Source organism: Hibiscus syriacus, unplaced genomic scaffold (genome assembly GCF_006381635.1).
Source record: "Hibiscus syriacus cultivar Baekdansim isolate YM2019G1 unplaced genomic scaffold, ASM638163v2 tig00002237_pilon, whole genome shotgun sequence".
In the NCBI taxonomy this organism is placed as follows: domain Eukaryota; kingdom Viridiplantae; phylum Streptophyta; class Magnoliopsida; order Malvales; family Malvaceae; genus Hibiscus; species Hibiscus syriacus.
This window is the reverse complement of record NW_024061918.1, coordinates 20,898,547-20,923,411: the sequence shown is the minus strand read 5'-3', so window position 1 is coordinate 20,923,411 and position 24,865 is coordinate 20,898,547. Positions and strand designations below refer to the sequence as shown.

The 24,865-nt window shown below is 35.2% G+C and overlaps 2 protein-coding genes across 3 annotated transcripts; both read left to right on the top strand.

The window, feature by feature from the left end:
* The first annotated feature begins 6,292 nt into the window (after window positions 1-6,292).
* LOC120143495 (cysteine desulfurase 1, chloroplastic-like) lies at window positions 6,293-8,151 on the top strand. 2 transcript variants are annotated; one of them, XM_039157805.1, is made up of 3 exons: window positions 6,293-6,528; window positions 7,063-7,221; window positions 7,817-8,151. In XM_039157805.1, exons 1-3 carry the CDS (start codon window positions 6,505-6,507, stop codon window positions 7,973-7,975), a joined length of 342 nt encoding a protein of 113 aa, XP_039013736.1. In that variant the 5' UTR covers window positions 6,293-6,504; the 3' UTR covers window positions 7,976-8,151. The 2 variants fall into 2 exon arrangements, with proteins under 2 accessions (XP_039013736.1, XP_039013742.1); XM_039157811.1 differs by lacking the exon at window positions 6,293-6,528 and adding an exon at window positions 6,625-6,716.
* Window positions 8,152-14,121: 5,970 nt separating this feature from the next.
* LOC120143485 (epoxide hydrolase A-like) lies at window positions 14,122-23,744 on the top strand. The gene is made up of 2 exons (XM_039157795.1): window positions 14,122-14,637; window positions 23,572-23,744. Exon 1 carries the CDS (start codon window positions 14,161-14,163, stop codon window positions 14,635-14,637), a length of 477 nt encoding a protein of 158 aa, XP_039013726.1. The 5' UTR covers window positions 14,122-14,160; the 3' UTR covers window positions 23,572-23,744.
* Window positions 23,745-24,865: the final 1,121 nt, after the last annotated feature.

Below are 24,865 nucleotides of genomic sequence, written 5' to 3'. Positions count from 1 at the left end.
CATGTCTGTAAAGTGGATTGTCTTATAATGTGAAGGCTTTTATCTTTGGTGAAAATTGTTGAACAATATTCATCATTGGGATCAATATTTTTGCATATGCATTTGCATCTTTGCATTTTGCATATGTATTTCATTTTTAAGCATTTTCATAAAAACATGGAGCTAATTCATGGAGGATTTGAGGAAGTGGTCATAATGTCATGACACCACATTGAGAATCAAAGCAAAGTTCAAACAATTAAAAGAATAAGTTGAAATCAGTACGATGGAAGTTTGTTCGGTTGGTTGTAGGGTTAAGCCTTCCAGGATGATCTGAGAAAAGAGTTCCCACATAGAAAGCTCCAGACATTCCACTGAAAACTGTAAGGCATTAAAGCACAAGATTCAGAACCTGATGGATTCAGGGGCATAGACAATCGAAGAAAGATGGGGGCATTGCATCTACCATGTGCATTGAGAGCATTGTTTTGTTTGATCTCGTTTTTGTTCTATCTTTCATATTTGCTTAATCTTTAATGATTGAACTTATGCTACCTTCTAGTGTTGAATAATTGAACGAATTTTAATCTTGTAGTTCTTCGAATATCAAATGAATTACAGATTCTTTTAATTCTTCAAGAATTATGGATTTTTGACATATGACAAGATTACACCTTTCTTATCCTGTCTAAAACCTAGAAATAAAAAATCTCTTGATTCTTTACCTGAAATAATTCATGGTCACTACCAAATAATTAAATTTTGACATTTCATCTCTTTGAGACCTTGAAACATTCTTTTTGACTTTGAAACATTGTTTTTATCTTTTTCGAGACACAAAAAGTCATACCCAAACCTTTCTTTGAGCCAATAAAGTCACACCATCATCTTCTTAGACGCAAAACCGACATTTTTTCTACCAATAAAATCTAAAGGCATTGAGTACAAGATGTTCACTTGAACGTGAACCTTCCTACAAGAAGACACAACGTGGGGGCATCTCGCATCAATTTTCTGAAGTTGAGCTTGTACAATTGAGACATGCTAGAAGCAAGAAGTAGAAAAAGAAAATTAATTCAAAATAATTCTATCATGCATTAATTACATTGTTTTCATGTGAATAAAAAAATTAATCATGAAAATATATCTCCCTAGGGATACATATTCTACAAAGACTTATGTGTATGAAATGATGAACAACATTCTTTCATTATCCCTTCACAACAGGAGAAAATATATATCCCTTGTGTCCCCATTTGATCCTGAACTATGTTTTCTTCTGATTTTACCCTAGCCAAGGATCACCCTCTACACTAGGGGGCAAGGTAAAGGAAATCTGCTCGCATGAGTGAAGACCGTCAATCCAAATGAGATACCGAAAGGTGAATCAAATGTCAAGTGCGAAGATCCAATCAAAACAAAGAGAAAAGAAGAAAAGAAAAAACAAAGAACAAAGAAAAAATCAAAGAAAAAAAACAAAAGAAAGAAAGAAAAAAAGATAAGAAGCACATGCAAAGATTCCCACGAGTCAAATGACACATCAAGCTTCAAACTATGAGATTGATCAAGCACAATCATTTCAGAATCAGTTTGCCAGACGATCATAGAACATCTAGAAAGACACATGCGAGTAGACTCAAATTGAGCAAGACATGATTGAAGGCATCAAAATGAATTAATCATTGGCTTAATTACCCGCAAACACTTGTTTGGGCCTATTTATCCCTTTCTTTCATAATTGTGAACCATGACCTACATTACGTGCCTTAAAAGTCCCTTCTAATCATACATGTATTTCTAAACAGAAGAGATTATCTTCAGATTTTATCCCGCTCTTCAGGATTAATCTTTTATTTACAAAAAGATTTTCTAAAATCTTTAATGCATGATAGAGAAAAAAATAACAAAGGGGGTTCAAGATGTAAATTTTGAATAACGTATTGAAACCAAAGGAGGATTCGAGTTGAAAACCTGAAAAGGCGGCTCGAATATAAAGACTATACAACTATTACATAGGAGGTGATCACACAAAACCCTTGATAATGCATCGCACAACCCGAATGTGATCGTGAAATATGGGAGTTGGAGAACAATTTCAGTAGAGGAGCATACAAGCTACTCCATCTAATTAGTGAGCATCAAAGAGACGAGAATACCAAACCTTTGACCAAAAATAACAACATGAGACATCTTATCCTCTCCTTACTTAACCATACCTCAAAGATAGCTTTAATCTTGACACTTGTCAAATAGCTATAATTTATTGAATGATTAAAAGTAAAATTAATTCTTTGATATCCAATGAACTCTTGTTTTATGATTTACCTCAATTTTAAAACCTAGAAAGGGACAAAATTTTCAAACTTTTGATTAAGTATTTTTCAATTGATATATTCATACTTTTAAAAAAATAAAAGAAGAAGAAAAATGTTTTTTTCAAACAAGACAATCTCTCTAGAGTAGATCTTGGTAGTTGACATGTGGCTTTAAGATATAATGCTCATGCTTAGAATCAGTGCTGAAGCAAGAAACGATGAATGATGGGGCATCTTTGGAGATTCAACATCGAATGTTGGGGAAACTTTGTGGATTCAACATCTTGAAGTGAACGATCAGATCTTCTGAAGGCCTTTCCTCTATCGGTAGGAACAAACAGACTATCGATCGCCTTTGAGATTGTTTCTCTCGAAATAAAGGGTCGTCTCACTTAAGACAAGTTTTCTTAAAAACAAATTTTGTCTCGCTTGAGACAATTTCTCTCAAAACAAATTTCGTCTCGCTTGAGACATTTTTCCTTTAAGATACAAATTTCGAGTTTGTTTCACTTGAAACAAAGTTGATCTCACTTGAGATTATTTTTCTCAAAACAAACTTTGTCTCACTTGGGACAGTCTTTCTTAAGAGAAACTTTGAAATTGTTTCTCTTGAAACAAAGCTTTGTCTCTCTTGAGACAAATCTTCTTAAAAAAATCTTTGAGTTTGTTTCACTTGAAACAAGTTTTGTCTCCTTTGAGACAGTTTCTTTTGAAACATAAATCTTTGTGTTTATTTCTCTTGAAACAAATTTTGTCTCCTTTTAGACAGTTTCTCTTGAAACATCATCATCTTTGAGATCATTTCCCTTGAAAAGATTTTTTTTTCTCTCTTGAGACAACTTCTCTTGAAGCATCATCTTTGAGTCTGTTTCCCTTGAAACAAATCCCTAAAGATAGCATGTCGTCCTCATCACGTAGGAACCATGTCATCCCCCGACCAGACCTCCTCATCACGTAAGAGCCGTGTCACCCCTAGATAACCAATCGTCCTCATCACGTCGGTACCGTGTTACCATCCCTAAAGATGGTCTGTCGTCCTTATCACGTAGGAACCGTGTCATCCACCGACCAGACCTCCTCATCACGTAGGAGCCATGTCACCCCTAGACAACCAGCCGTCCTTATCGCGTAGGAACCGTGTTATCACCTTCCCTAAAGATGGCATATCGTCCTCATTGCATAGGAACCATGTCATCCACCGACCAGATCTCCTTATCACGTATAAGCCGTGACACCCTTAGACGACCATAACTCTTCATCACGTATGAGCAGTGTCGTCCCCAACACAAATATATCAAATTTTTAAAACAAAAAAAAAAGAGAATTGGACAAGAACTAGTTGTCTTTTTCATCTTTGCCCTATTCTTGTTAACACAAGAATGTACAAAGAGGGGCAAAAGTAGACACCAATTTTTTTCCGGGTCGAAAAAATATTATTAATTGATTTATTATTATTATTTATTATTATTATTATTATTAATACATCTATTACATTTTGCAGGACAAAGCCCAATACAACCTGAGGCCCAACTGAGACCCACCAGCACCCAGAAACCCAAACCCAGATTACATCAGCCAAACCCAAACCAGCCCAGTAAACTAGGATTCGACCTGACCCGAAACCCTAAATAGATTAGGGTTTTCAAGCCATCGAGCCAGTCACCGCCTCTTGGCTTTCCAGCTCCCAGCCATGCGTGGACTTCACCGTCCAGCTCCCACCGACGCTTGAGCCGTCGTTAAGCCCCCAAGCCACTGTCGAACGTTTCCCGAGCCGTTCCCATAATCCACACTAACACACATCTATCAAACACCAAATCGGTTAGAAAAATAGAGAAAAATCATAAACAAGTACAAGCTATCCCAAGGCATATCAACCATATCTCACCGATGGCAGAAAGAGAACTAAAAGTCCATCAGTCACAAATCACATAGGGGAGATAAAAAGAAAGAGAGAATAGAAGACGGGGGGAACCATTCAGGCTTGAACAAGGAGAGAGAGAGAGAAAAATATCAAGAGATTCCGGGGGAAACCGAAAAAAGAAAAAATAGTGAAAGATTTTTAAAACATAAAAAAAACAAAAAAAACCAAGAAGAACCGAAAGAAAAAGAAAGGGAAAGGAAAGAAATACCCGAATTTGGAGATTCCAAAGGTCGCCGGAGCAGTCTTTTCGAAAGGTAATCATTAGATCTAGTGTGTTTGGGTCATTTTTAGGTTGAATTGGTTCAAGATATAGGCTGAGGGTGACGAGAGGGACCTTTAGGGAGTGCTTTATCTCTCTTACCAGCGTCGGCCGTTGTGAGCATCGTCGTGGGCGCCACCGACGGCGACGGTTGATACCCTCGCTGATGAGAGAGTTGAGAGAGTTCTTTCTCTCTCTCTCTCTCTCTGGTTTTTCTAAAATGAAGAGAAATGAGGGAGATGAACAAATTTAAACCTTGGTTGGGTTTAAATACCCACACGAAACAGTGTTGTTTTAGCACTCCTATTTTCTGTATTTTTTAGTTCAGGAATAACTACACTTTAGGTCCCCCTTCCCTTGTAATATCCTATTGGAGTCATTTAATAAAGTTTCACTTTATTCGATTTCGAGCACTTATGTTTCAATTCTTATATTTTAGTCAACTTATTACATATTGTGTATTGGTGTTAATATTTGATTTTGGTCATGACATTTGTAAATCTTCTATTTTAGTCCCTGCTCAATATTTGGTTCAATTATTGTTTAGTTCTTTATGTTTCTAGTTCATTTAATTTAAGTCCCTAATGTTATTAATGGATTATTTACATTTCCAGCAGCTATATTGTTTAATATATTCTATATTAGATCTGGTTTATTTATATTTTAGTTTACCCCTTTAACTTTTTGTTTTTGCTATTTTAGTCTCTTAAGTTTCTATTTTTGCTATTTTAATCCTTTAAGTTTTTGTTTTTGCTATTTTAATCCTTTAAGTTTCTGTTTTAGCTATTTTAGCCTTCAAGTTTGGTTAAATATCATTTTGGTCCCTAAAATTATCCTATGTGCTTATTTTGTTTGTATTTTGGGTTGTAATGTTTACTTATTTTTATTTTAGTCATTTATGTATGAATATTTTACATATAATGTAGTTATTTGTAAACATATATATATATATATATATTATTGGTTCTATTTATTGTATATGTTTTATTTCGTATTTTTCCATTTGTGTTTGTTTCCAGGGTTTTTTTATTTATTTGTTAATATTATCCGAATTGTTTCAAGAACAGGTATGCGTAGAATGGGCGTGGAAAGTATTACTTGATCGAAGTGGTACAATCTGATACGACGTTCGAACGAAATGAGACTTGAAATAAATCTAGGTTATTTTATTATTTAAATATTTTATGTGGATGATTCAATGTGTTTTTATTAATTTATCATTTTACGCAAATGTCAATTTTCAATTTATATTCGATTCGTGTTTTATCGAAGATGGAATATTCTTTACTGATAAGAAATAGTCGAGATAGTTTTCCCGACGGATGATTGTCAATCTCGAGATCTCTTTTTAAGTTAAAGAATTTTCTTTAATTAATAATTCAAAGCAAATTAATTAAATTTCAATAAATGGATCATAATTTAACTTTATATTCGATTTATGATTTTCATCATTTACGACGATATGTAAGCGACACAATACCAATTTTTGGTGTTGTGGGGTGCTAATCATTCCTCACGCGTAATCGACTCCCGAACCCATTTTAATCGAATCTTTGTAAACGCAAACCAGCTTTTTATCTTAAAACGAATTTTTTAAATTGTTTTTAAAAGACGTTTTTAGTTATTCGACCTACCTAACCCAAAGGTCGATCGACTCCTTTTTCAATTTAATCCAAATTAATTCCAAGTCACCAAATTTTCAAATAAAATTCATAATTGTTTTTAAAAAATAATATTTAATTGTTTAAAATAAATGGTTATTACACCCGTTATTGAAATAATAATTTCCAAACTGAAAGAAAGAAAGAAAGAAGACAACGTAATCCAGACAAGACACTCCTCAGAAAAATAAAAATTGCAAAGGGAAAATAACTATTCAAGGTTTTCAGCCTTAGTAATTTATATTTTACGTAATATAACGGCATATTCTGTTCTTGCTCTTCAACCTGATTAGATTTGAGGCTGGGACACCTGCAATCGTTGAGGCAATTGGATTAGGGGCTGCAATTGATTACTTGTCTGGGATTGGTATGCAGAAGATTCACGACTATGAGGTGAGTTACAATTTTTGCTGTCTGCACGTTTTGTTTCTTCATCATAAAGGAAAAACCATTCGTTTACGCTTAACGTGTTAGATTACTGATTAATGCACCATGGACATATAAAATACCCACCATATTTGTTGGCTTTATAAATTAAAAGGAAGAAACCTGGTACAAACTATTTGCTTACAAATACTTAAGTAAGCCTTTGTTAGGTTATGCTATGGTTGTTAATCTATCTTTGAGATTTTTGTCGACTAAGTTTATGGTGTGGAATGGTTGAAACCATTCATCCCTTTAACATCTCTTAAATAAGCGTTTATACTTTTATTTCTGTATACTAGTCCGTCCCTAGATAAAGGGGTAAAGTTCAAGGTTTTTTTTTTATATTAATTTATGGGATTTATTGGAACGATACATTATCTGATTGGATGGTATTATTTTTTTAGTTTATTTTGGGAAACGAGGCGCTAGATCAATTTAAAAGCCACTTTCTGATAAGCTGTACAATTTTTTTATTCTTACAATGTAATTCTGATTTTGTAGATGGAGCTGGCCAATTATTTATACGAAAAACTTTGTTCTGTTCCGAATATTCGGATCTATGGTCCAAAGCCTTCTGAAAACATTCACCGTGCTGCTCTTTGTTCTTTCAACGTCGAGAATATTCACCCTACAGATCTTGCAACTTTCCTTGACCAACAGGTAGGATAATAAATAAAGAATAGTAGTATAATACTGTAGTTTTCCCCCCTCTTATCTGTTTTGTTAAGATTGGTTTGCCATTTGTGGTTAGTTCCGAAAACTGCCGATGAAATACTATGATAGCTGCCTAATGAAATATTATGATTCGGGACAAAGATTGGGAGCCACTTAAATAACTTGTAGGGTCAGAATTTATGGCTGAAACCAAACTTTGGGATGCAAATTCGGTAATCGTTTGTAGTCTATATGAGTAATTCCCAAAACGATGTTTTTATATTGAATTCTATTAGAGTTTGTGATCCGAATTCTGCTTTGATTTGGTCCGAAAAATTCACCGTGCAACCCGCCTGGAACTCAAGGAATTAACCCTACAAATGAGATAGGGATTAGTTGTTTAAGGTGTTCGCATAGAGAGATTGTGAGGTGGTTTATGCTATTACAAATCCTCTTGTATTTTGTTGTTTTCAACATTTAGCGAATTTTCTCCTCTACCCGTGATTTTTCTACATAAATTTGTGTGATTTAATGTTTCTATTTTATTGCCGTTTTCTTCCTCATATTCCTAAAAGATTCAACTTATTTTGTTGAATCCCAGCATGGGGTGGCTATCAGATCAGGTCACCATTGTGCTCAGCCTCTCCATCGCCACCTAGGAGTCAACGCGAGCGCACGGGCAAGCCTTTATTTCTACAATACCAAAGAAGATGTTGATGAGTTCATCCGGTCGCTCAGTGACACGGTCAGCTTCAAGTAGCCAAGTTGTTTTCCACATAGTATCGTGTCTACCATTCCTGTGTACTACATGAAAGCTTATGGCGAGTACATGTTACACAGTTAATCAAATTTACAAGTGTTTGGTCTGTTTGGTGTTTGAGAAATTATTGTGTAACAAGTCGGTCAACACATGCCCAGAATCTATACATTTTTTTCCTGGTTGATATGGAAAGACTCAATTTATGAATTGGTTTTTCAGATAAAATATATAATATCAAAAAGTAACATGAACATGATATGATACATATAAATATTCAAGGTGTGTCCAATGTGCGGCTAATGAGGTTGGCAAAAGTTGAGGCTTGTATTTAATTTGGGGTCTATCATGTGCAAGTGTCATGTGTAAGCTTATTTTAATTTAAGTCGAGTTATATATGAGTTCTATTCAAAATTAAGTCAAGTTTATTTTAATTTAAGTCAGTTTATTCGTTTGTATTTTATAATTATATAAATGCATTGATATTTTTTGTATTTTTATTTATGAATTGTATCGATTAATTTGTTGTACCCATAGCCCATATAGATGTATTATTAGGAATTATAATTACAAATATATATATATATATATATATATAATATAAATAATTAACTAATCAAAGTTTATACAAATACAAAATATTTTAAACATGATTAATGCAAGAGAAAATATAAAAGATAACACATAATTTTATGTATCAAAACCCAAAAGCAATGACTAATGTAATTTCGAATATTTACAATCTAACTTGATGTGCAGGTATAAATCTTGAATCCTAAATGAATTTGCTTTAGCTGAATGTAGGACAATAAACCTTAACCCACACACATAATCATGAGAGTGCAGATAATTGGAAAGAGTAAATTTCACCCATTTGTCAGTGTTGATAAGGTAGACCGAGTGAATGTGTGGTTCACATGCAACGCATATTTTTGTGCATTTACTCTACTTGCTCGTTTTCCTACGTCTTGTCCGAAGAAGACAAGTGAATGGATTGGATAATAGATTTCCTATTTTCATCATGGAAAGGGTAAGAATTAGCTGCCGACAGCCGACCTCTAAACTCATCTCTATCTGAGTTTGTTGACCGGTAAGGTAGACAACAATCGTAAAAGATAATCACACGACAATTTTAGTCGTAGTTTTGGAAATTATGGTGGAGTGTGTTAACTTGTGGTGAAGAAAAATATATCCCTCTATTTAGTTTTACATTATTCTTTATAATGTTTTCGACATGTGTCTATTAATAATTATTGTGGCAATAGTTTTGATTAGACGTTTTAGAAAATTATTGTATAAAATTGTAGACACATTTTTCTGACCAAATTAGAAGCATGCATATATATATATATATATATTATGTATATATGTGTATTATTATTTTATTAACAAACATTTTTATTTACAGGCCCAAAGATCATTTACAAGACCGAGGCCCATTACAAGGCTGCCCAACTACACAGTAGCCCAAATTACACACCCAACAGAACAACCCAGAAGCCCAACTGCACACGCGACCCGAACCTGGGTTCAGGACCCGCGAACCGAACTCGAACCAGCCCCACAACCCGGTCCAGTTAGGGTTTGCAACCCTAGATGTCTATCTCTTCTCAGCGCCGCAACAGGGGATCCATTCCAGCCGCTCCGATTTTCACGGCACCTACACCACCAATTTTCATGGACACAAGGACTCTCAACGAACCGAGAATAAAGGAGACCTTTGAATTTTAGTAGGAGTCTAAAACAAACCAAAAATAGCATATTTTTGTAACTATAAATAAACCCAACACTAGCACAGAGAGGACATTCGGAAATTACCAGAGAAACATAAGAAATACGGAGGAAACACACAAGGATACACGAAAAATACGAGAGAAACAAAAGATTCGGTTGGAGGGAACCGAACAAAAATCGAGAGATCGAGTAAAAAAACAGAGAACACAGAAAGACTCACCTTCTTCTTCAAACGGTCGATCATCTTGCCTTCATCGGAGCCAAAGTTTTCATTTTTCGAAGGTAATCATTCGAACCCTATTAGACTTGGAGTGAGGGTTTAGTTTTTAGAGAAGTGTTGAACTCCATTTTGGGTCTCTGTGTTTCAAGAGCCCGAGAAAAATGGCCAGTAGAGAGTGGACTAAAGAGAGACGGTGAACATCAGAAAAGGCAAATAGTCTTAGGGTTACAAAACCCATCTTTTGGCCTTTGTGAAAGCATTGCACGATATCATAAGAAAAATGAGGGGTCTCTTATGTCCACCTGGACTTTGCTATGGAATACACGTTTTAAAGACTTTTAATTCTCGGTTAATTGGCTCGAGATGAACGTGGAATGATTAGTGTCTGTACTCTTAACTTTATTTTTTATGACATATATTGGTAAAGTCAAATTATTAATTAAATTGGGTTAAGTTTGCATACAAAGACGTGTTGGTTTGTGAATTTCCTTTGATGTTTTTAATTTGGTCATGTTATTTTTAAGTTTTTTTATTTTAGTCATTGTTTTGTATTTGGTTTAATTATTATTTCAATCCTATAAATATTTGATTGTTTCTGTTATAGTACTTTAATTTTCTGTTTTTGATATTTTAGTCCTTTAACCTTTTGTTTTTGCTATTTTGATCCTTTACATTTTTATTTATTTATTTAATTTATATATATATATATATTATCTTTTCTATTTTTAATTTACTATTTTCCTTATTTCTTTTAACATTGTTTTTTATATATTTTTTGTCTTTTTTACACTTTTATATTTTTTAGAGACTGAATATTTTTCTTTATTTTTACTTTTATTTTTTTCTTCTTAACATTTTTATTGTTATTTTATCAATTTATTTATTTATTTTTCTTCTCTTCGATTTATGTAATATTTATTTTTCAATTTAACTTTTTTTTTTACCTTTTTTAGGGGTAATTTCAATCGATCAACGATAATTATTTTGAATTGAATTTTTAAATTTAAATTTTAAACAATTAAAGACAAGCGAGAAATTAATTGGTACCGAAAGGGCAATGCAAGGGTGCTAATTCTTCCTTGACTGTAACCGGCTCTTGAACTCGACACATTTTTGGTAAAATGCAGATCAGGTAAGATGGTGTCCGATCTACCTAAAATTTGTTTTAAAATGATCGGTGACGACTCTAACCCATTTTTTCAAGTCAAAGCCCAATTTAGGGTCTAACCGAAAGACGATCGTGACAAAAATAAGGATAAATTACGTCATTATTATTCTCTTTCTTATTTTACTCATCGTACTTTTAATTTTTCTATTTTTGTTCACTAAACTTTACAAATTGAATCATTTTGCTCACTCTGTCGTTAACTTTCCAACGGTATGATGATATTTCATTTTTTAGTATTTAATATAAAATTAATAAAAATATAAAGGGAAAAATACTTCATTTCTCACCGAACTTTATTATCTCTTCTATTTTGTTCACGAAATTATAAAATAAAAACAAAAGGTGGTTGGATGCATCCGCCGGCCAACGTGCCGTAGATGGTGGTCGTTCGGTCACAAATTTTATGGGTCGTTTCGCCTCGACACCTTGAGTTTGAATCCAACCTTTATTTTTTCGGAACTTGTTCAAAATTCCATGAATCGGAGTTTGAAAGTGAGAAAGCCAAAAAGTTTCAGTTGAGATTCACAAATTTTGGGATATTTTTCGGTGAATCAACCACTAGATTTGGATTCAAGGGATGAAGACGAATTGACCTATGAATTTTGGGACCAAATTGCCACCATCAACGACGATCGATAGTGGTCGAAATGAAAAATGACATGGTGGTTGGTGACGACAACAGGGAGAAAGAAGATAATTAAAAATGACGACGTTTTGGTGTATATTTGAGTTTTTCAAAATGATGTCGTTTTGATGTTTGTGCCATGTCGTCACACTGTTAAAAAGTTGACGGAAGAGCGAACAAAATGATTCAATATGTAAAGTTTAGTGAGTAAAATAGAAAAACTGAAAATACGATGACCAAAATAAGAAAGAGAATAAAATTCAGTGAATAATAGTATAATTTACCTATAAAATAATTAGTCGTCAAAATCTCGTGTATGAGTACTTAGTTACTAATGATTAGCTTATAAGTTGTTTGCTAAGAACTTGCTATCGATGACTTCTGTGTATCATTCTCTTCATGTTTTCTCTTTCTAAATTTAGCCGGGAATTACGTTACTGTCTACATGCAGAGATTTTTACACAGGGACTTATTTGCAGGGATTACTTCCCATTACAGACGCACATATGAAAATTGCATATGATGATTGTTCAACTATGTATTTATTAATTTATTTATTTATACATGCATTGGATTTTTATCTTTATTTTTTAATTTTTCTAACTGCCGGAGGTCTTCTACGGAAGCTGTCCTCAACCGGGCGTTGGGGGCAGCCTACTACCCTACCTCCCCTTACCCTATTACATATGAAAATAGGGTTTTGTTGTTGTTGTTTGCTAAGAAAAATTATTATATGGTCCGACTTATCATAGTCTCAATTAATAATAATTTTATATTTCATTTTTTTCAAGGTGATTTTTTGTTTCTTTTTTACGTACAAATAAAAAGTGGACGGTTGTTTAAAAATTATTTTAAAATTTGTAAATTTCGTTTACTGGGATCATATATAACATAATGAGTCGGGACTATGAAATAATTTCTCATTCACGAGATTATAGACGAATACACGTGTTTGCCGGTAAATGTTAGTTATAGATACCCGTAAGGCCCCGTTGGAATGGAATCCTCATTCCCCAGTTTGGTTGGCCGATAATCTTATTCCCGGTAATCTTGTATTACCAACAATGAATTTTTTGGGTATATTACCGGGAATGTGATTACCTTCATTCCCTTAGGTATTGTTGGATTCCCAGCATTTTTGACTAAAATGCCCTTAATTTTTTTTCTCAAAAATATCATTCTTCTTTCGTTGAATAATAAAAATTCTACGAAGGTTAAATTACAAATTTATTCTTAAACTATTTTAGATTTATAAAAAAATCTATAATTATAATTTTATATGAAGTTCAGAGGTTCAAATAAAATTTTACCCTTTCATTAAACCTATTTATATTTTCAATTTTGTAAAAAAATTATATAAATTTTATGAATTTAAAATTTTTAAAGAAAATATATAAATTAATTATAGTAATATTATAGTAGAATTCAACTTGTTAAAAAACAAATATATAATAAGAACAATTTGGTAAAATATACATTTCAATAATCTTTTATTCCTTTAACCAAACACGGTAATCTTACATTCATGCTAAACCAACCAAACACAAAATACAACATTTCCAGTAAACCTATTCCCTGATAATCTTTTATTCTCATCGGTAATCTTACTATGAACCAAACGCGCCCTAAGTTATAAGTTGGCATAATTAGAGCTAAAACTCACGAGATATTGTTGTGAAAAAAACAATTCACGTGATAATGTTGTCCAAGAAATAATTGTTTAAATGGTGTGAATTATACAGTGCATGGATTGGTCGCCATGCAAGCCAAACGAGATCATAGGTCGCCATACACTCGGTGCGACCTTGTAGGTCGCCATGCAAGCGACTCGAACTCCTCCGTGATTCTGCTGAAATCACAAAAAAGGTGGCTCTGCCTCCCTCACCCCTGTCTCCCTCATGCATGCAGCAATGAAATCACGACAAAAGTGTTCTATACGAGCTGTGGCGAGAGGATGAAGCTTTGCTACGAGCTGTGGTGAGAGGATGAAGCTTTGCATGCGCCATGCACGTCGGAAGAGGTCGCCATGCACGTCGGAAGAGGTCGCCTGCATGCAGTGGGGAGCAGGCGAGAATACAGCGGGGAGCAGGGCGCAGGACAAGGTCGCCCAGTGTGTATGGAGACCTACCATTTCGCCTGGCGTGCATGGCGACCTACAAGGTTGCCTAGCAACCTATGCTGGGAAGCTGCCACGCCGTAGGTCGCCCGGAAGGCATGGCGACCTACGGCCAACATTGTATAATTCGCCTTATTTGAGCAATTAATCTTGGGAGTACGTTATATCGTTAAATAAAAAATTCGAGGACATTATCTCATAAGTTTTGCCCATAATTAGGATTCATATGGGTCATGGCAGGGTGTAACAAAGCTAATTATATGATACAGAGACATTGGAAAAGCTTAAACTTAAGAAAGTGGCGGACATTGAAGAAGAGAGTAAGATGGAGGGGATTCAGCACAAAACAGTGAGTGTCAACGGCATAAACATGCACGTTGCAGAGAAAGGGGAAGGCCCACTCATTCTCTTCCTCTATGGCTTCCCCGATCTCTGGTGCTCATGGCGTCACCAGATCACTGCTTTAGCCGCTCTCGGCTACCGTGCCTTGGCCCCCGACCTCTGCGGCTACGACAGAACCGATGCTCCGGTTTCAATCTCTGACTACACTTGCTTCCAAGTGGTGGGGGACCTCATTGCGCTGTTGGACGCGGTTGCGCCGCCGGAGAAGGAGGACAAAGTTTTCATCGTGGGTCATGATTGGGGAGCCATCATCGCTTGGTACTTGTGCTTATTAAGACCGGACCGAGTCAAAGCTTTGTTCAATATAAGTGTGTCGTTTCTTCCTTATAATCCCAAGGCCAAACCGGTCGAGACCTGGAAAGCTTTATTTGGAAATGACTATTACATCGTCCATTTTTAGGTTCTATTATAATATGTTTTTCATTAAAGGTTTAATTATATAATATTTAAATTTAATTACATTGATCCGTCAATTACGTTTTTGTTTTATCTATTTTTTAATGATTTTAAAGACATGATATATGATATTTTATTTTTATTTAATTAATGTATGATCGACACAGATTAATTATCTTTAAATCATTAATGATTTAAAGAGCTGATACGATAATTAAAAAAATAATATTTTTTTATATTTTATATTTTTAATCTTTTTTTAATCATCATTGATTGATTTTATAATATTCTTAGTGTTTTTTCATTTTCTTTTTAAGATTTTAATAGAGGTTAGGTTGAGACAGGTTACTAGGGTTTCAGAAAATCAATTTGGCTTTATGCCAGACAGGTCTACTACGGAGGCGATTCATCTACTTCGACGGCTTATGGAGAAATATAGGGAAAAATATAGAGATCTTCACATGGCATTCCTTGACCTCGAGAAGGCGTATGATAGCGTTCCCCGCGATACGATCTGGAAGACCTTGGAAACGAGATGGATCTCAACTGCTTATATCTGGGCAATTTGTGATATGTACTATAGATCTACTACATATGTCAGGACTACAGTTGGCGACACTGAGGCATTCCCGGTGGATATCTGATGTTAGTTGAACTACACGCTTTGGTGAAGAGAGTAGATAGCCTTAGTGTGTTCCGATCTAGGATTGACAAGTACTGATGTCCTTGAATTAATAAGCTTAGGCTACAATAAAATAATAAAGAAATATGATTAATGATGGGTTTAAGAAATGGATAATACTATAAGTAATGGAAATGAAAAAAAATGAAATAAAGATAGGATAGAGATGTCTGCGGAATTGATGGTCTTGATGGATGATGTTGATGGCATTGATGATGAAATGGAGATGGTGATGATGTTGTATCTCAAGCACGCCAAAGAGGAAACAATGCTAGGAAGCACAATCCCGTTCTTCAAAAACTTGCTTGAGGGGTGGTGATAGTGTCTTCAACCCACTAGATATTAATCTAGGAATTTTGGAATCAGGATGGAAGGAATGACGCCACAAGTATATGAATTATACTTGTTTAATCGATAAAGTTCACAAAGAACTTTGAAGAGAAATTAACTCACAAGAGTATTTTTTATATGAGTACAAATGATGGCAAGCCACTCTATTTATAAGAAATGAGAGGGCTTGGCCGAATGGTTACATAGCTATTCGGTTGATACATGGCTTTTAATGAAAGTACATAATGCTAAAAATGAATGAATGAGTCTTTTGGGCTTGTGATGGTTCGGCTAACCCTTCATGAAGGGGCTTGATGATTCGGCTAAGGATGGGAAGATATCTCCCTTGGTCGAATAGTGATGTATCTCCTCATGTTGGCGCCAAAAGCTCTCATGTGCATGGCATGTGTGTGGCCGAATTGGCATAGAGCTTTATATCATGTCCCTTGGTGTTTTAAGCCTCCAATGGTTGCAATTTCTTCACCAGCATGCTCTTAGATGTGAAGGCATCTTCATGGGCAACATCATTAATGAAAGGTCACAATGTTTGGGAAAGGTAACCCTTCATATTTGAGCTACTTATGGTGTGAATGAGCTGGAGATGAGATGGCCATAGATGACCTGTAGCATGGGGAACGTTATGGCAACTCCTTGTGAAAAGGTACCTCTTGAGGTGGCAACTATTCGCGAAAAGGTACGATTTCATAAATTTTGACTTAGGACATATTTGAAGTGTCCTAAGTGGTAATGATGATGGTGTAACTCCCCAATTGAAATGAGGTTATCTTGTAGCTCAAATCTTCATCTCAATCTAGATATGAGCTCATAGCCTTTAGACAACTTTTCACCAATTTGCTCCGTATGCTCACCTAATCGTTCCCATGTAAGTTTCCTTGTTGTTGCATGCTCCATTTAGCTCCAATGTAGTGCCTAAGTATTGGTCGAATATGCCTACATGCATAACATAAAGAAATAAATTAAGTATATAAACTTATATAATGTATAATATAAGAATGTGGACTATAGTATATTATAATAACTTATATCTCACATATTAATGGATAAGTTATTATCATAATAACTATAGATATAATATATATAGATGAAAATAACTATATTAAAACTTTTGAAATAAACATATATGTGTGTAAAGTTAGAAACTTTCTTCCCTTGTAAGGGTTGAATAGCCATTGAAAACATGATGTTGAATTGGATCACATCATCCTCCCCTTCTTTTAATCGATATGTCCTTAAATCGAAAGATCTTCTTCTTCTTGAGTCCTTCCATTCGATAAGTACCTTTATAAAAAGGTTCATATCTTTTGAAAGAATGTCTTGGAAGTTCCTGATCTGAAAAGAAAGAAAACTTTTATTAGAAAAAATGTGATCGAAAAAAATTAAAGTTAAGAAATACTTCCTTTAAAATGTAGGTTCAAAGTTCATGTATATTGAAGACATTTGGCTTTGAACGTTGGTGTCCTTTTGCATTCTATAAATCATGCCCCTTTGTTCTTCAATAGATATATGCATTGATTCATGAAAGGTGATGACTCTTGGAATGTTGATATCCTCATAAGTTACGCCTTTTGGATGAAGAATCGCTTCCCTTTGGTTTTCATTAGGCATAACTCTTGATTCTTGAAAGATCAGGTCCTTTGGATGAAGAATTACCACTCTTTGCTTTTTAATAGTCGCACCTCTTGGCTCTTGAAAAGTCACATCCTTTAGTTCATTAAATTGATGGATTGTGTCGCTTTGATCATCATGCAAATCAAAGGAAACTCCTGTATGGTTAAGGTTAGAAAAATCTTCATCAACTTTGCGTTTTGTCAATAAACATCTTTGTAACAAGCACTTAGATGTATAAGCACTTGTTTTTGGACTAGTTTCCTCCTGGCTTAACTTCGATTTTCCTTTTCTCATGGCCTCAACACTTTGTTTCATCTTCATTTGATCAATTTGGACTTGTTTAGGCATCAAGGGTGTTAGAATGATCTTCTTTCCTCCATGGTTGAACGAATACTGATTGGTAAAACAATCATGAATGGTCCTCCTATCATATTGCCATGGTCTTCCAATGATTAAATGGCTAGCATGCATAAGAACAACATCACACATAACCTCGTCATTGTACTTACCAATTGAGAAAGGAACCATCACCTGTTTGTTGACATTAAGTTCTCCTCGTTCATTTAGCCATTGTAATTTGTAAGGATTTGGGTGCTTCAATGTTTTTAATCCTAATTTCTCCACCATAATGGTACTTGCCACATTGGTACAACTCCACCGTCTATGATAATGAAATACACCTATTCATTCACATAGCAGCGGGTATGAAAGATGTTTTCCCGTTGTGCATTGTCTTCTACCATTTGAGTACTTAGACTTCTTTTGACCAATAGGGCTTCACCTTCCACGGGATCACCAATTTCGGCTTCTTCTTCAACTTTTATTGGTGGTGTTTCTTCTTCTTCATGGTCAGATTCAATCTCACCATTTCCATGTAGTAACATGGTGTTTCAGTTGGGACATTGTGTGGATACATGCCCCCTCCCAATACATTTAAAACACTGGAAGTCTCTTGATCGTTCAGGGATCTATTTTCCTCGAATATCCTTGCTGGGTTGAGAAGCATTTGATGATTTGGCCTTTTCCTTGATATGAGTAGGAGTAGACTTCTTCAAATTGTTAGGACTACATCTTGAAGGCATGGTAGTGCGAGGTATAGATCTTCTCCGTAGTTGCCTCTCTATTTTTATAGCCATTTGCATCATTCCATCAAGTTCTATGTAATGGTATAACTCTAGTGTGTTGGCAATCTCGGGATTGAGTCCAGCAAGAAATCTAGCCATGGTTGCTTCACAATCCTCCTCAATATTGACTCGGATCATTGCCACTTCCATTTCTTTATAATAATCCTCTACACTCCGTTGGCCTTGCTTCAGGTTCTGCAATTTCTGAAACATATCCCGGTGATAATGAGTAGGAATAAAACGTTTACGCATGATACCTTTCATTTCAAGCCATGTTGAGATTGTTCTCTCTCCATTCCTCCTTTGGGTAATAGTAAGTTGATCCCACCATATCAAAGAATAATCGACAAACTCTATGGGTGCCAATCTTACTTTCTTGAGTTCGGAATAATTGTGGCAACTAAAAACATGTTCCACCTTGCTTTCCCATTCAAGATATGCTTTTGGATCACTTTTTCCTTGAAATTGAGGAATCTTGATTTTTATGTTGCTCATGTTATCATCAACATTGTCACGCCTAGTTCCTTGTATCAATGATGGTTCTTCTTTATCATAAGGATCTAGGACATCAATTTTTTGAAGAGGTTGTTGCCTTCGAGGAGTATCATTGTTTTGAGTTAGTGGTTGATCTTGTCTTTGGTCTAATTTTTCATAAAGATAATCAAATTATGTTCAAAACATTCTCATCATTTCTCCAATTAGTGCTTGCATTTGCAAATTGGGTTGACCTATATTTCCTTTAGGACTTTGAGATATGGTTAGTAGATAAATAAATAAAAACCTTACCAGCACACTCACAAAGCCTCTCAAAATTCACTCCAAAGAAATGATAAGATCACTCCACTCAACACTCGTGTTTACTCTCGGGAATATATCTTGGCTTTTAACAATTCCCCTTCTGATCTCACTCTCTCAATAGCTTTTTTCCACTCAATTTTTGTTGCTAAGTCCTTTAAGGAACTTACTCAAGATTATAACAAGTTAATTCTTTCCTTGTGTGCGTCGGTTGTAATTAAGGTTAGGGTAGAAAGAAATAGAATAAATGGAAAGGTAGAAGAAATGAATTAAAGTATTAAAAGAAAAAATGGTTGAAGACAATGAAAATGAAGGTATAGAAAAGGAAGAGGTGACTTACAATTCAAGAAACAACACTTACTGCAACCTTTCTCAAGAAACAATAAGGTTATATTCTCTTAGTATAGATGACATCTTTGATGTATTTGCAATGGTAGAACACTTTCCTTGGCTTGCTTTCTCTTTTTGAATTTTCTTATTCTTTTCTTCTTTACTGAATTTTCTTATTCTTTTCTACTTTTCTGAATTTTCTTCTTCTTCTTTTTGTCTTTTCTTTTCTTTTTGCACTCCAATTTTGTTGAAGGAGCTTTTTTCTCTTTTGAACTTCTTTTTACTTTGCACGCCAATGACACTTTTGTTGTCAATCCAACTATGCTCTGATTATCGCTTGATGTAGGCTGAACTACACACTTTGATGAAGAGAGTAGATAGTCTTATTGTGTCCCGATCTAGGATTGACAAGTACTGATATCCTTGAATTAATAAGCTTAGGCTTAAGAAATGGATAATAATATAAGTAATGGAATTGAAAAAAATGAAATAAAGATAGGATAGAGATGGATGCAGAATTGATGGTCTTGATGGATGATGTTGATGTTGTTGATGATGAAATGGAAATGGTGATGATGTTGTATCTCAAGCACGCCAAAGAGGAAACAATGCTAGGAAGCACAATCCCGTTCTTCAAAAACTTGTTTGAGGGGTGGTGATAGTGTCTTCAACCCACTAGATATTAATCTAGGAATTTTGTAATCAGGATGGAAGGAATGACGCCACAAGTATATGAATTATACTTGTTTAATCGATAAAGTTCACAAAGAACTTTGAAGAGAAATTAACTCACAAGAGTAATTTTTATATATGAGATGAGATGAGTACAAATGATGGCAAGCCACTCTATTTATAGGAAATGAGAGGGCTTGGCCGAATGGTTACATATACATGGCTTTTAATGAAAGTAAATAATGCTTAAAATGAATGAATGAGTCCTTTGGGCTTGTGATGGTTCGGCTAACCCTTCATGAAGGGGCTTGATGATTCGACTAAGGATGGGAAGACATCTCCCTTGGTCGAATAGTGATGTATCTCCTCATATTGGCGCCAAAAGCTCTCATGTGCATGGCATGTGTGTGGCCGAATTGGCATGGAGCTTTATATCATGTCCCTTGGTGTTTTAAGCCTCCAATGGTTGCAATTTCTTCACCAGCATGCTCTTAGATGAGAAGGCATCTTCATGGGCAACATCATTAATGAAAGGTCACAATGTTTGGGAAAGGTAACCCTTCATGTTTGAGCTACTTATGGTGTGAATGAGCTGGTGGTGAGCTGGCCATAGATGACTTGTAGCATGGTGAACGTTATGGCAGCTCCTTGTGAAAAGGTACCTCTTGAGGTGGCAACTATTCGTGAAAAGGTACGATTTCATAAATTTTGGCTTTGGACATATTTGAAGTGTCCTAAGTGGTGATGATGATGGTGCAACTCCCCAGCTGAAATGAGGTTATCTTGTAGCTCAAATCTTTAGCTCAATCCAGCTATGAGCTCACGACCTTTAGACAACTTTTCACCAATTTGCTCCGTATGCTCCCCTAATCATTCCCATGTAAGTTTCCTTATTGTTGCATGCTCCATTTAGCTCCAATGTAGCTCCCAAGTATTGGTCTAATATGCCTACATGCATAACATAAAGAAATAAATTAAGTATATAAACTTATATAATGTATAATATAAGAATGTGGACTATAATATATTATAATAACTTATATCTCACATATTAATGGATAAGTTATTATCATAATAACTATAGATATAATATATATATATATATGAAAATAACTATATTAAAACTTTTAAAATAAACATATATGTGTGTAAAGTTAGAAAGTTTCTTCCCTTGTAAGGGTGGAATAGCCATTGAAAACATGATGTTGAATTGGATCACATCAATATCGGACTCCACCAGGGGTGGGCTCTTAGCCCTTACATTTCGCCTTGATTATGGACGACATCTATTGTGCGACACCAGACGGTGTACCATGGTGTATGCTTTTCGCTGACGACATTGCCCTAGTTGCTGAAACAAAAACTGAGCTGAATAGTAGACTAGCTACCTGGAAGATTGCTTTGGAAGAAAAAGGTCTAAGAATCAATATTGAAAAGACAGAGTATTTATGTTCAAACTTCAGTGGGAACCAAAACGATGAAGATGTAGAAGTATGCATAGAAGGACACGTTCTCCCCTCAAAGGATTATTTCAAGTACCTAGGGTCTATGATACATAAAGATGGGGGTGTAGATGATGGGGGTGTAGATGATGACGTTACACACCATATAAAGGTGGGATGGCTAAAGTGGAGGGCTGCTACTGGAGTTTTTTGTGACAAGAAGATGCCTGTAAAACTTAAGGGAAAATTTTATAAAATGGCAATAAGACCAGCGCTGCTGTATGGATCAGAATGTTGGGCAATCAAGAAGGATCACGTAAAGAGGATGGAGGCCGCAGAAATGAGAATGCTTCAATGGGTATGTGGTAGGATTATGTGGGACATGACACCAAACTCTGCTATTAGGATGTCCTTGGGGTGGTGTCTGTATCCAAAAAATTGAGGGAGGGAAGACTACAGTGGTTTGGGCATGTCCTTAGGCGACAACCATCGGATGCGGTCAGGAGGGTAGAGTCGATTACAGTCGACGATGCCAGAAGGAAAGGACGACCAAGGCGGAAGTGGTAAGACTGCTTGAGATCTGATTTGATGGATTTAACCCTTACCGAGGACATGACCTCTAATAGGAAAGTATGTAAACTTAAGATCAGGGTAGCCGAGTAGTGCGGGTCACATCCTTAGGGTGTATCATCTCTGTCTTCTTTTAATGCCTTTGTAGTAATTTCCATGACTTCTACTTTTTATACGTTTCTGTCATTGGAATTTATGAAGGCTTAGAACTAGGGTAGCGGAGTAGGGTTGCCTTAGTTTAGGTTTTTAACCCATTTGGCTTTATTCCTTCTCATAGCTGGCTACCGTTGACTTCTGTGTATCATTCTCTTCATGTTTCCTCTTTTAAATTTAGTTGGGTCTTACGTTTCTGTCTACATGCAGAGATTTTTACGCAGGGATTTATTTGCAGGGATTACTTCCCATTACAGACGCGCATATGATGACTGCATATGAAGACTGTTCAACTATGTATTTATTTTATTTATACATGCATTGCATTTTATCTATATTTTTAATTTTCTGACTGCCGGAGGTCTTCCACGGAAGTTGCTCTCAACCTGCCGTTGGGGGCAGCCTACTACCCTACCTCCCCTTACCCCATTGCATATGGGAATAGGGTTTTGTTATTGTTGTTGTTACTTTGGGATTTGAAGAAAAATATTTTAAAGGTGATTTGTTTTAGGGATTTGAAGAAGATGAATAATTGGTGATACTATTTTATTTTACGTTTATATCAGTTATTTTTATTTTTTTATATTTAATCCATATATATAATTTACATGAAAATGATGTATTTTTATTTTATTTAATTATCGTACCATCTTAGTAAACTATTAATGATCTAATAGCAATTAATTTATAATGACTATATTTTAATTAAACAAAAACGAAAGTGAAGATCAATAAGAAAAAGTAGATAAAACACAAACACAAATAATTAATCATGTAGTTAACTTCATCTACGTGGAAATGATGTATTTCATATTTTATTTAATTATCATATTAGTTGAGTGTATCGTTAATATTTAACGACAGTAACTCATGGTGATCACATCTTAATTAAATAAAAATAAAAATCATCATATATTATAATTTTTGAAACCAGTGAAGAAACTAGACAAAACACAAACATAAATGATCAATTATGTAGTTAACCATAATATTTATCATCCTTTAATAGTTATATAAAATTTAGGATAAATTACGTGTTTAGTATCTTAATTATCACATATGTTCTATTTTGATACTTAAATTTTATTTTTTTCAAAATTATATTTAATATTTAGTTTAAGTATCATAATTTAATAATTATCTTACAATATTTAAAATTAAAATAAAGTATTAGTTCCAAATTTCACGTATATAATGAATAAACTGTGCAGGAACCAGGGGTAATGGCAGCAGAGTTCGCAGAGATTGGAGTAGGAAAAGCAGTGTTGGATAATTTATCGTACCGGGTACCCGACCCACTTCTTTTACCGAAGGGAAATCTGTTCAGACATCCACCGGATGCTCCGGTTGACTTGGCACCATGACTGTCGCAACAAGAAGCTGACTACTACGTTGCCCAGTTCGAGAAAACTGGTACCACCGCTGCTCTCAACTATTATCGCAACTTAAATCGATATATTCTTATAGACACTTTTGCTGACCAAAATAAACATATATTATATATACTACATATTATATATATATATTATAAGTATTATTATTTTATTAATATCACATTTACATCCATTTTATTTTCGCTTCAGGCCTAAGAACGGGGCCCAGAATTATTACAAGGTGCGATCCAGCTGCATGTAACCCAACCCAACCTTGACCCGTTTCCAGAACCCTAGCAAGCAAGCCTCCAGTACCGCAATGAGGGGAATCCGTCCCAGTCGAGGACTCCTTGCCACGCACGCCTCTCCAACAGCCCAAATTCTCCGGCGCTAGGGAAGCACATGAGTCAATCAATAGCAACCGCGAATTCCAAGCAACAGAAGCAAACCAAGAACCATTAGGACTCTATTGTTAATAGGATTCTAAAAATAGTTGGTTTTCTTCAATATAAATACATGTAATCCTCACCATTTGTGGGATACGATTACGAGAGGCAAAACACACACATAATCTACACGATTACTACAAGATTACACACGGAAATTACCCAAGAACACTAGCAAAATTACGAAAAGCAAAGCAAGCATTTTCGTAAAGTTTCTCGAAAGAAAATAAGAAAAGGTATTATTTTTACCTTGTTCATTCGTTTGTCGCCCTTGCATGTTGTTTTTTCTTGAGGTTTGGTCCGAATAAAACTCAAAAAAGAGGTTATTGGCTGATGAATCTAAGGGGGTTTCGATTGCTATATTTTTAGTTATGCACCCCTACGAGGCTTATTTTAAAAAACAAAGTGGTTTTTACGAAAGAGGGGGTCAAGGGCTCTCGAAAAAACTATTTTTTTATGTTTGTCGCCGATGACTGACGGCCGACGTATGGTGGCCGGAATCTGGAAATCCGACCGTGTTCTTCATGGCTCAAGAACACTTGAGAGAAAATGAGAAAGAGGGGGATAATTTTCTATTGGAAATGAGAAATGAAGCTTTTAATTTTTTTTGTTGGCTTTTATAGTTAGCCCATACCCGGTTCCAACCCGCACGCTGACCCGATCCGTAACCTGAGGATCCGCGCATT

Excerpts from the sequence above, each read along its gene's own strand:
- LOC120143495 (XM_039157805.1), top strand. The coding sequence starts at position 6,505 with ATGCAGAAGATTCACGACTATGAG. Across the intron at positions 6,529-7,062 it reads AGAAGATTCACGACTATGAG|ATGGAGCTGGCCAATTATTT; the intron begins GTGAGTTACAAT and ends CTGATTTTGTAG. Across the intron at positions 7,222-7,816 it reads CAACTTTCCTTGACCAACAG|CATGGGGTGGCTATCAGATC; the intron begins GTAGGATAATAA and ends GTTGAATCCCAG.
- LOC120143485 (XM_039157795.1), top strand. The coding sequence starts at position 14,161 with ATGGAGGGGATTCAGCACAAAACAGTGAGTGTCAACGGCATAAACATG.